The 12,449-nt window shown below is 44.4% G+C and overlaps 2 protein-coding genes across 2 annotated transcripts; one reads left to right on the top strand and one right to left on the bottom strand.

Moving 5' to 3' along the window:
* The first annotated feature begins 84 nt into the window (after positions 1-84).
* On the top strand, positions 85-710 carry LOC125533061. The gene has a single exon (XM_048696851.1). It carries the CDS (start codon positions 129-131, stop codon positions 708-710), a length of 582 nt encoding a protein of 193 aa, XP_048552808.1. The 5' UTR covers positions 85-128.
* Positions 711-8,112: 7,402 nt separating this feature from the next.
* LOC125526592 (mitochondrial outer membrane protein porin 2-like) lies at positions 8,113-11,285 on the bottom strand. The gene is made up of 6 exons (XM_048691246.1): positions 11,120-11,285; positions 10,954-11,021; positions 9,496-9,606; positions 9,272-9,367; positions 8,921-9,129; positions 8,113-8,663 (listed from the first exon to the last, which is right to left on the bottom strand). Exons 1-6 carry the CDS (start codon positions 11,199-11,201, stop codon positions 8,363-8,365), a joined length of 867 nt encoding a protein of 288 aa, XP_048547203.1. The 5' UTR covers positions 11,202-11,285; the 3' UTR covers positions 8,113-8,362.
* Between the last annotated feature and the right edge of the window lie 1,164 nt (positions 11,286-12,449).

Here is a 12,449-nt window from a genome sequence, read left to right as displayed (position 1 = left end):
TGAAAGTAGGTTCCGTACCTGGAAGGACTATAAATACACTATCCTAGTCCTCTCTCCGTCCCCATTCTCTAAGCATTCTTCATAGTTCATACTACCCACAAGTCTGTAGTTTTGACCTATCTAGTCTCATGGATCCATTGGTCAACCAAGGGTGGACCTCATCAGAGGAAGAGGAGGCAAGGTCACTCATTGTTGGGCACAACAGCCACACAATCGTGTATGATGACAAGAACAAGAGGCACAACAACATCGTGGATGCTCTCCATGAATTATTCCCTTCAAAGACAAGGCAGCAGGTAACAGATCTTTATGTCAATCTCGCCGTGGAATCGTATATGATGCATTCGAGGGAGGAGAGACATGTTGTTGGTGGAAACACACATAGTGTTGGCCCCATTAACCTAGTGAACAATAACTTTGGGGTGTCGGGTCAGGAGATTGGTGCTAGCAACATATGTGGCATCAATACCATGGGTGACCATGTGATTGACGGCTATGCGGTACGAGAGGAGGAGGAAGCAGCAACCATGAATGATAATGAATTGATATTTGGTCATGCATTGGAGGATACGAGGATCACGGAGACGAAGGAAGCACCATTGATGGTAGACAAGAACAAGATGCAGATTTTGGAGAACAATATTACTAGTGATCAACTAGTTGTTCCCCCACGCCAAGGGAGGTTTTGGACCATCGACGAACACAAGTAATCAATGTCTACTCTGACTTTTGTCATGTAGTTTAGATTGTTCTTTATATTAAATCACCATATACTAATTAATCATGTTGTGCAGATTTAATATATGTGAGAGTTAGGTTAAGTTTTTGATGATATATCTCTACACCTCCCATACAAGTTTTAGACTGACAAACTTACATCCCTTACATTTATTTGTGAGTTGTCAAATATAATGATTTGAAATTAGGTAACATAAATGTAATAAATAAGGCCAGAAAACTCCAATATGGCATTACTTGCCCCTATTCAAAAGATTGATAACATGTAGAACCATACAAAATTGCTAAGATAGTGTTTAGTTGTAGTTTGATATGGTCATCTATGTTCCAAAATGTTCATTCATCTAAGGATTTCTGATAAGCATGTGTGTTGTTGAAATGGTTAGAAACATATATTACGTAAGTCGGGATATTTTGTGTCTCTAAATTTATTGGTTGCTTCAATAAAACAACTCAATCGACCATTCATCTTTGCATTCCACAACTTAGTCTAACAAATTCTAATGAACCTTGTTTTTGTAGGTTGTTTCTCCGTGGGCTAGGTGTCTACGGTCGTGGTGACTGGAAAAACATATCCAAGCACTTTGTCACTACTAAAACTCATGTTCAAGTCTCAAGCCATGCACAAAAGTACTTTAGGAGGCTACATAAAAGAGCCTCGTTTGGGACGCAACGTTATAGCATCAACGATGTTGGGCTACATGATGAGGACCCATGGTCGATGAATAATAGTTCTGGTCCCTTGCAAATGCTTGGTTCTACCGGTCTCAACAATGAAACAAGCTTCGGGTTGCAGGCTCCGATAAGCTCATCCATAGTCATGAACAACCAGCCTCAGTTATGGCCACCTTTCATATATAGTCACCAAATAAATCAGCAGCCAGTGTGGAGTGAGCATCATATGTTGGGGTCAACTGGAGTTGTAACGGATGGCATGGGAAATTCTGCTCCTCCATGTCAACAAGGATCGACTTGTTTTCCTCTTGGCAATGTATGAATAAGATGTAGTAGATCATAGGTTTGGGAAATGTTTGTGAAGCTATAGCATTAAGGTAAGCATATAAACGAATTTCCTTCCAAAAGATGGTAACATAATATGCTGAAGACAGTATGGCTAAAGTTCCTGTTTGGAAAGTCAATAATTTAATGTTTGTAAGAAACAATGTATTTCACCTTATATGTGTCGTTATCTTAATATAGTGTTTGTTTCATGTCCCTGATTTCATAAAAATACAATTATTTTCAATTACCACACTTAAGTTGGCGTATATGTTGTCTCTATATGTTTCCTTGAGTAATATATCATACATGATTGTTGCCTTCATTACAAAATTGTATTCACCCAATGACAAAACACAAGAATCTTTGAAATGATGCTCAATATTTATTGACTATATAAAATAAGATACAATTGCAAAAATACTTGAAAAACCTATCATCTACTCAATAGTCCAAATCCTATAAACTTCCACTACATTATCTAAATCATGCATGTTGGCTTTTCCTTTTTATAGTCAAAGCACCGCCACTATTTAGTGTGTTATTGCTTTAAAATACTTTAGGTACAATATAATTGAGGATCCACTATACATAGTTCCCAAATAGCTATAATGCCTTGCCTGCTCCTCATTGTATATCCCAGTTGTCTCGTAGTATTGCCTTTGTTTGTCTGATAGCGGAGAATGGAGACATCATGGGCAATGACCAGCACTCACTGGTATTCATTTTGTCATGCTCATAGGACCTAGGGTTGGAATGACGTATGCATAGGAGAATATATATGAGATGGCGGAGATGGCAAAAGAAACAATAGGTGAACATATACTGGCATGGAAGTCTTTTGAAGGAAACACGGGGTAGTGTTTTATTATTCTTTCGGTGACATGAGTTGATTCAATCCTACTGAAGTTCATTTGGGCCATTGTAACTTGGTTGATAGCTCATATTTCATATTTTTCTCTGGTTAACATGAGCATTTCTTGGGAGTGTCGTTCATATGATAATAGATGATAAAATGGAAGGACATACTAGAAATAACTATAGTTGATAATAATGAGTTGGGGCAAAGATGAAGATGTGGGAGGTTCAGACTAGTCCAAGATAATGAGGTGGAAGTGCCAATGAACCTGTTCTATTATCGATGAGTAATGCCAAAAAGCGGTTGCTTTTCACCATAGAAGGATACATGCCCGATCATTGACGGAGCGAAATCTCGTCAGTTCCCTCGGTAGGGGTCCAAGCGCAGCTGAAAGTCATGGATCGGAGGTCACACGAGGGTTTTTCCAAGTTCGGGCCTTCAGAGAGTAATACCCTACATCCTGCTGGTTTTGATGATTCATAGTGGAGGGATACCTCGTGCGAGGGGTTACAATGTTGTATGAAATTGCTACCAAGAGTTTTTCTATATGTGGATAGATGATTGATGGGTACCCTAGACCTTCCTTTATATAGGCAGGAGAGGTCTATGGTTTTACAAGGTAGATGCGATCGAGGGTGTTGCCGCCCTCCTTTCTTGGACATCACAAAGGTCACCCTCTCCCTCTAGGGTTTGCTCCGCACGCTGGGTCTTGGATGAGGTCGTGCTCCTGGGCATTGGCCACCCCCTGTATTGGACACCATCTATCATTCGTTATGTCCTTGTCATTTTCCTCGATTAGGTAAAAAAATCCTTGCACTATTTCATGAGATGCATGGTGTGCACTATTAAGGAAGTGCTCGGGTATGAATTAATAAAGAGATTCAAAAGTTTAATTTTCTTTGTTATTGAACTATATAGTCATTGTGGCCCACCTTATCTACATACGGAAGAGGTTGCTTTTGACCAAGGAAGGAGACATGCTCGATCATTCTTTATGCCCTTGTCATTTTCCCAATTAGGTATTTGTTTTCATGTGCACTGTTTCAGGAGATGCATGGTGTGTATTATTAAGCAACTCCTCGGATATGAATTAATAGAGAGATTCATATGTTTAACTTTCCTTGTTACTGAACTATATAATCATTGTGGCCCATCGTTATCTACATACAGAAGTTACTTTGGTTAAGAAGTGTCGCTACACTACTCAGTGTCTACTAGGGAACTTGAGCGATGGGAGCTGCTTGGTCGTGTTTACTGCATAGCTTTGCTCTCATGGGTGCAATATTTATCGTTGATGGGTTAGATATCATTTTAATGGCCCCACCCTACAGCCATGCTATTTTGCCCTCCTTTCAGTGTGGATCGAACTCTATCGAGCATTAGAGAAACCTCATACTAGTTCACGTGCGAGAGGGGGGGGGTCCTATGCCACCTTTGATATTCACGACATACCGCCTCATATCGAGCATGCTTTGTCAAATAGCCTCATCCCCTCTCCATATGCCTCTCTCATTTGCACCCTTCCAACTAATGGCCATGGTCGCCTCCTACTTTTATACACCTCCTCCGTCCAATTGCCTGGCCTATGCTTCAATGCGGGAGGGCGCTAGCGGGGATTTCTATTCTAATGGGCAAGAAGCTTACAAAAACCGGTGATGATATGGTGGCACTTGGAATTTTCATAGACCAACCGTGACCCAGTATGCTACATAGGTTTAAATATTTTAGTTCTCTAATAAAATGCAGTTACATTACTCCATTTTTCTTGCTCCAATTTAATTCTAGTATCATTTTGCTAGAACTTTTTTGGCAAGAACTCATTATATATCCCCTAGCACGATCAAGATGGATAACTGGTGTTAGCATATGTTGATCTTCTTATTTCTCGAGGAACAAATTGTTATGTAGGAAATAATTGTTACCTTTTCATGGTTATAACTTATAAGTACAACCATTTTTTATTACCAGGCAATGTTTATTCTTGTGTAGGTTTTGATCATGACAAAACATATCACGAGTGCAAAATTGCAATGATAAATTTGATTTATGTGTGATTAAATGGAAATGTGTTGGTAAATCTACTAGAATTTTGTACACTCGTAATGATGGAACTTCAACCTTTCGATAAATTTACCCTTGGGAAAACATATATACCTCTTCTTAAAGAGGAACCACTTATGTCTTACAAAAATTAACCAGTTGCTCTTGTCAATCAACGTAGTGCAAACATAACCAGTTTGTTAGAGGGATTACACACCTTTCGGCTTGTCCGCTAGAAAAACATATCCAAGAACTTTGTCACCACCAAGTGTCCAGTACAGGTCTCAAAAGCCAAGAGCGGAAGTATTACGACGAGGTTTAGAGTGACCTCATTGCCAAGAGCTGGTGTGCCAGCCTTGATAAGTTGAAGAATTTAAAATATGATTCACATCTCTTGACTTGACAAACTATATGAAAGCCTCCTGCTAAGTGAATGCAAAGAACTCCACAAGTTTAAACACACAAGGAATATAGGTTCAATTAGGAGATGCATACTAACATGTAAACGGCTCCCCTGATTCTCCTTACAGAAGATGGGTTGGCACACATGGTCTATGTACATCGACTGTTGTATACAGTCGGAAAGTAAAACCATCGCAGGACTATTCTATACTAGTGATAGCAACAATTTTTTAGTATTTTTAAATAACTTTGAGCATGCCCTCCATTTTTTTCCCTAGATTCGCCAATGTTATGAACCTATTGTGGTTGATGAGTCCTCAAGGGCAGTGTGCTGTACAGTAAACGTCATTGCCGCAAGGAAAAAGTCACAACAGAAGATTCTAGGAAAACGTTTACGCGCGGTGCGCCGGCTGAACGCTCGGGCCGGTCACTTCGCCACGCTGGCGCTAGCCACTAGGAAGGGAACACGTGTACCTTATCTTCTCCCCAACGCCCGCATCCACTTCTTCTTCCTCGCGCCCGTGACCTCGCTTTCCCTATCTGTTTCCGTCTCGCCTCCTCCGACATAGCACCAGGCAGCACCGAGCACTCCCCCCTTCGCACCTCACGCTGCACCTCCTCCATGGGGGTGCTGCTCCCATCCGCCATGGCTTGCGAGCTCAAGGTCAGGGCGGCCATGGCTTACGAGCTCGGGGCGGACTGCGACAGGGGCTCCTACAAGCTGTTATGGGCGCCATGGCTTATGAGCTCGGGGGCAGACGAGGACAGGGGAGACTGCGAGCTGCTATGGGCGATGCCGTTGACCATTTGCTACTGGAAGAAGCTCATCGAAGCTGCGAGCATCAAGCGACACCTCCCATGTTACAACTGGTGTTCAAGGAAACTACCACAGGCGCCGCAAAAAGCTTCAACCGATGACGCCAAATGCTGGGACCGCTCAGTGCCATCGCAAAAGGCTACAACCGGCGTCGCAAAAAGCTTCGACCTGCATCGCAAAAAGCTTCAACCACGACGACATATGTCAGGGCTGGCTACTGTCAGTACCAAAAAAGCTGCAACCGTTGTCGCTTTTGCTACTACCGGTATCGTTGTTTGCTACATACTTCACGGCTTAGCTGCGACGTGCAACGACGGCGGCGATCAACAAGATGTATGTTTTTGCTGGAACGAAGACTATGTGTGCTACAACCGGCTTTGGCAGAGTTACCACGGGTGAATTTTTTTGCTACAACCATGTACGGATTATGTGTGACCTCGGTGGGGAGCTGCAACAGTTGATGTTTTTTGCTACTATCGACATCCTTGTTTGCTACATGCTTCACGACTTAGCTGTGACATTCGACGATGACGGCGACGTTTTTGCTACAACCGCCGCTGGATTTTGCTTCATCCGTTCGTGGATTAGCTGCAACCCGCAACGGCGATTCGCTGCAACTGTGTTTCTGTTTTGCTACCACCGGCAAAGATTTTTGCTACATCCATGCATATTTGCTACGACGGCGCTTCAAACACGGTGATGAGCAAATCTTCTTGCTGGAGACGACGAAGGCCGGTTCCAGCAAAATGCGAGTACGGTTCCAGCAAATCTTCTTGCTGGTTCCAACATTCCTCGACCATTTTTTTGCTGGAGAGAACAGGAGGCCATGTTTTTGCTGGAACCGGTGATATGGTCGCCACCGGAGCACGGCCGTCGTGCCCTGGAGTTGCGAGTGTCGCCACCGAAGCTGCAAGCCTGCAACCACGGGCACACGCTGATGCATCCACGGAGGCGAGAAAACGCATGAGGTGATCGACCCCGGTGAGGGCGGTGGGCGGCGGCGATGAGTAGGATGCCGGTGAGGGCGGCGGCGACGAGCAGGACGCCGGTGAGGGCGGGCGGCAGGCGGCGCAGTGCTGCGACCGCCCAATCGAGGACATGCACAAGATGCGGGACCAGCAAGAGGAAGGAGAAGTTTGGGGCAAACCGTTTTTCTGCCAAATCCAATGGCCCACCTGGATCGCATCCGACGGATCACGCTCGACCGGCCGAAACCGCTGGGCCGGTGCGTATTAGTCGCCATGATTCTAACGTCGGAGACCCCAACATGAATAAATGTCTATACTATCCAAAGTACTCCCTTCGTTTCTAAATAAGCCCTTTTAGAGATTTTCAACATATTTTAGAGTGTAGATTTATTCATTTTCTATATTGGAATACAGATGTATAGACATATTATAGAGTGTAGATTCTTCATTTTCCATATTGAAATCTCTATGAAGGGAGTATAACCAATGGCCCACCTGGATCGCATCCGACGGATCACGCTCGACCGGCCGAAACCGCTGGGCCGGTGCGTATTAGTCGCCAAGATTCTAACGTCAGAGACCCCAACATGAATAACTGTCTATACTATCCAAAGTACTCCCTTCGTTTCTAAATAAGCCTTTTTAGAGATTTTCAACATATTTTAGAGTGTAGATTCATTCATTTTCTATATTGGAATACAGATATATAGACATATTATAGAGTGTAGATTCTTCATTTTCCATATTGAAATCTCTATGAAGGGAGTATAACCAATGGCCCACCTGGATCGCATCTGACGGATCACGCTCGACCGGCCGAAACCGCTGGGCCGGTGCGTATTAGTCGCCAAGATTCTAACGTCGGAGACCCCAACATGAATACCTGTCTATACTATCCAAAGTACTCTCTTCGTTTCTAAATAAGCCCTTTTAGAGATTTTCAACATATTTTAGAGTGTAGATTCATTCATTTTCTATATTGGAATACAGATGTATAGACATATTATAGAGTGTAGATTCTTCATTCTCCATATTGAAATCTCTATGAAGGGAGTATAACCACAGTTTATGGCTACAGGGCAGAAGTCAGCCAAGAGGAGTCCTGTAATTGCCAAGTACATTCTTTCTAGCAGTCTGTGGCTCACGAATGCAGCATCAATTAATATGAATCAGGAGTATCTAATTAGCCCAAAATTCGATGGTTGATTGCATCTGGCAATGTCTGATTGTTTACTTGCTATGTGATTTTTCTGGGAAGCATTTTGCATAACAAAGCAAACACAAACACATAGCACATCCAAGTGGCATTCAGATTTCATGACATCGCAAATTCGCAATACGCCCGTGCATAACGACCAGTAGCACAGATCAACAGGGTAGAAAACCCCCTCAGGTAGAACAGGCTAAAAAACGACAGATAAGTTTGTCGCATCACCAAAGTTGGGCATTACAAGTTCTGTCTGTCCAAAGCTTTGTTCGCTGGACCAAGAGCTGATAGTACCGAAATGCTAGCATCCTAACGCACCCGCGAATCCCAAATCAGGGCTTGAGTGACAGGGCCAGCCCGAACTTGGGGCTCTTCTCAATGGCCTTGGTGTCAACCTCGGTGGAGAAGGTGATGAGAGACTTGGGCCTCCACGCGTGCTGGATGAGCGCACTTGCGACGCCGAAGTTGTTGTAACGCCCCTTCACAGTGGTCAGGGGGTCCAGCTCGTGCTGCGTCCCAATGGTGATGGTGTTCTCGTTGCTTGAGAAGCTGTGAGCGATCTCTGCTCCCACAGCAGTGGTGCGCTGCACCTGGTGGTAGTAGGAAGCAGCCAGGGTGTTTGCCTTGTTGTTCCTGAAATTGATAATTAAACACCATAAGTACCACATTTATGAATACTCTATAGGCCAAATTAGTGTTACATCATGCAGAAGATGCACAGACAAAAACGAGAGCTCTTTGACCCTACTTCAGCACTAAAATAATCGGAATCAGAAGCTAACAGGAAAGATTGCTAAGGGCAATTGGGAATTGTAGAATGTAAACAACATGCTAAGACCAGAAATCAAATAATTACACAATACAGCAAAGCACTGGAAGAAACAACTTACAGATTCAACGAAGCAGTAAGATCTTGGTTAGTGTGGCTCAGTCCAGCATTGTACTTGGTGAAGTCACCAGAGGCAGTGTCAAATGCAACATCAACACCAAAAGCAAAAGCCTTAGTCCCAATGACACCAGAAAAGTTAACAAGAGGGTTTGAATTCAGGCCAACACTGCCGTTGATGCCAAGATGGGGATGCAAGTATTGGAGTTCAGCCTGAAACCACAAGAATTCAGATTAACTTCTAAATATCTATCAAGCTACAAAAATGATAATTGGTAATATTCCTAGATGGACACTAAGATGAGATCAGAAAGATAGTTCAACACTCAAGATACAAAAGTAAAGGTGATAATACCTTCCCAGGAGTAGACTTCTGGTAGGGGAAAGGAAGAGAAAGAACTCCCTTCAAGCCTGGTGTGTACAGCTCAGGAACAGTGATTGTAGTTACAACCTGGTAAAGGGGAAAAACTAGTATAACTGGTACAGAAACTGGGGCCTCCAATATCAGGAGAAGCAAACATCAATGAAAGACAAGTATTAGGCAAGTAACAAGCACAAAGGGAGAAGAAAAGAACTTACACTTGAGTCCGAAGTTGCTTTCACATCCACTGTGAAATTCTTGATCTTCACCTGGGTCTGGAGGTCAGCCAAGATAGCTTCATTTTTCTTTGTGCTTGAACTAGTAATTGTCTAGGAAGATGAAAACAAGAGTTAGTGCAACACTAAACATTGACAAAGAAATGTTGTGTTTGCAGCCATAATTAGCGAGAAAACAAAAATGGCCCTAACTTAGCACACCATCGCAACAATACAGTACGTACATTTCTTTATTCAAGAGGGTGATTCAGAAAATAATAAAATACAATAACATAATTAATTCTCTAAATTAGATCATGCTAGGTGTAGCACCACGAAAACATAACTGAAACCATCTTAATTCAGTCCCCATCAGGATATTATAATCGTTAAACAGCATAGTCAGTGACCCTTGATCAAACACACCAGAGCGGTAGAACCATTAACACAGACCATTTTAATCTATAAATAAAATTGGAAAGGTACATTCTAGGCATGCATCAGGTAACCAGAATAAATTCACTGAATACTGATTGGTAAAATTCAACAAGTATACGGCTTCTAGTCCAAGCAAATAAAATTGTACTCCCTCCGTAAAGAAATATAAGAGCTTTTAGATCACTAGGGAGTACAGAGCAATAGATATACTATGTAAACTCAAGACCAAGTTATTGCTGAATGAATTAAGTCGCTAGCGAACACATTCAGCTTGTTTAAAACAAAATCCAGAGTGTATCACGCCCGGAATGAAATGCCATTAGAAAATTAAATACAACAGGATGTCACAAGAGATTTTTACAGCCAGGGCAAACTTCATCAGACATACAGAAACTGAAGTTACATGCAAATCCAAAAAAAAAACTTCCTAAATAGCCATGCGTCTACTACAACAAACATGTCACTAGTTCATTTGAGCAAACGCACAGGGTTCAAAACCAACTGACATTGGTAATACCAACTAGGCAACGATGAAACAGAATTAATCTGCTACATGCAAACTTAAACTGGAGATTCACCAAAACTGCAGTCATCAATCCAAACGCTGCAAGCATAGTGTCAGCTAGGATAACTTGTAAGCATCGGACAAGTTACAGTCCACTCTAACACCAAAACCTTGAGTGGGACCTCCCTCTTACAGCAATGATTCAGAAGGGCTGCTACACACTAAACCCAAAAAACCCACGCAATAACAACACGTAAACCGGTATATACGATACCAATCGCACCACATGTCAACACGGATCTTCAACAGGGGACTAGCAGGGCAACCACGGACAGTCGCCAACATGAATCGGGCCTCGGCAAGCAAAACCAGACCATTCCCGAGTCCACCCTAAACCCTAATCCACTATCCGCCTAAACGCCGCCGCAACCAAAGCAAGCAGCATCTACTCGAAGGAATATGAGCAACAGGACAAGCTGTAGCATAGGACTGAGAACGAACAGAAGGGGGGCACTCACGGCTCCGTTGGCGGCGGTGGTGGTGAAGGTGAACTTCTGGCCGGTGGTGTAGTCCCTGTTGAGGAGATCTGCAGATCCCGCCCGAGGAGAAACGAGCGTCAGCAAATCAAACAATCACCGAAGCTACTGAATCCAAGCCCCAGCGGGGAAGAGAAGGGGCGCCGACCTCTGGCCTTCTTGCCGATGTCGGCGTAGAGCCCCGGGCCGGCGGGGCGGGCGGGGGCTGGGGTGGGCTTGGCGGCGTCCATGGCGAGCGAGCGGCGGCGGACGGCGGCGAGGAGAGGAATGCGATTTGGGGGGGGCGGAGACCGTGAGGGAGGGAGGGGTGATGAATGGGGCGGAGGGCTCTGGTTTTATCGCCAGGTGCGTGGGGCTCAGACGGACGGCCCGGATCTGCCGCGGGTGGGTCGAGATTATCGCTGGCGACCTTCTTTTCCTTCAAGAAAAATATGAAGGCGGCCGTACGCGGATGACTGATGCGATGAGCCTCCTCGTGTTTTTTTTCTTTTAGAAAAATGGCTGGTGTTGTTGCGGAGAGGAATATGCGGCCGGTTGGTGAACGTTGTACCGGTGTCCATTCTCCTCCGTTTCTTGGGCAGAAAGATGGTCCTTTTGGGCCTGGCCAGAGTCAATCTGACTAGGAAAAGAAATACTATAGGTGTTTCTCAAAACAAAACAAAAAAAGATCCTCAAAAAAAATAGGTCATCAATTTTTTCTGAACCATCCAATCTAAAGCGGACGGCTAGATGGCTTCTTCCACCTTCCTCCTCCGCTCATCATCCAGCTTGCCTCCATCGCCCGCGGACAACAACGCTCCTGCACCAGCCTCACCGTCGTGCCCTTCCCTCACCGTCGCCCATCGCTGTGATGTCGACATCCCTCTAAACAAGTGCACCAACCTGCACCCCCCGCATCCCGAAAACCGTCAAACTTCAAACTCAAGTCCGCAAGCTCGCCGCCGGCTACAGCTTGTTCCTGGTCAAGGCCTTACCGGTGTGGCCGGTGCTCCGATGTGCCTCCTTATTCCTTCCCTTCCTTCAAAAACAAAACCAACTGGCTTGGATTCAAAATTCAGGCAACTTAGGGCAACTCCAATGCAATGACCCGAATCTTGTCCCTTTTTCTGAACGTTTTGTCCATTTGGGTCGGCAAAACGGACAGCGGACACAAAGCAAACAACGGACATGATTTGTGCACCCAACTCAAGCGACCCATTTGAAGCCGACATTTCATTTTATTATGAAAGAAAAACAAGAGGCTACCGGCGGGGTCGAGCGCCGCGTGTGGGTACGAGCATCGGCGGAAACTGGCGCCGGCAAGGATGGGCGCTTGTGCGCGGCGAGCACCAGCAGGGACGAAGAGGACACAAAAGACGTCCGCTTTGTGTCCGCCTCCAACCCACATTTGCGTCAAAAATGAGTCCGAGCGGACAAAATGGACAAAAATGAGAATGGGTCTGTGCTTTGAGCAACATTTTTTGACAGCACGGACAGGT

The sequence above is a fragment of the Triticum urartu genome, chromosome 1 (assembly GCF_003073215.2).
Source record: "Triticum urartu cultivar G1812 chromosome 1, Tu2.1, whole genome shotgun sequence".
Taxonomy (NCBI): Eukaryota; Viridiplantae; Streptophyta; class Magnoliopsida; order Poales; family Poaceae; genus Triticum; species Triticum urartu.
This window is presented reverse-complemented; position numbering and strand designations above follow the sequence as displayed.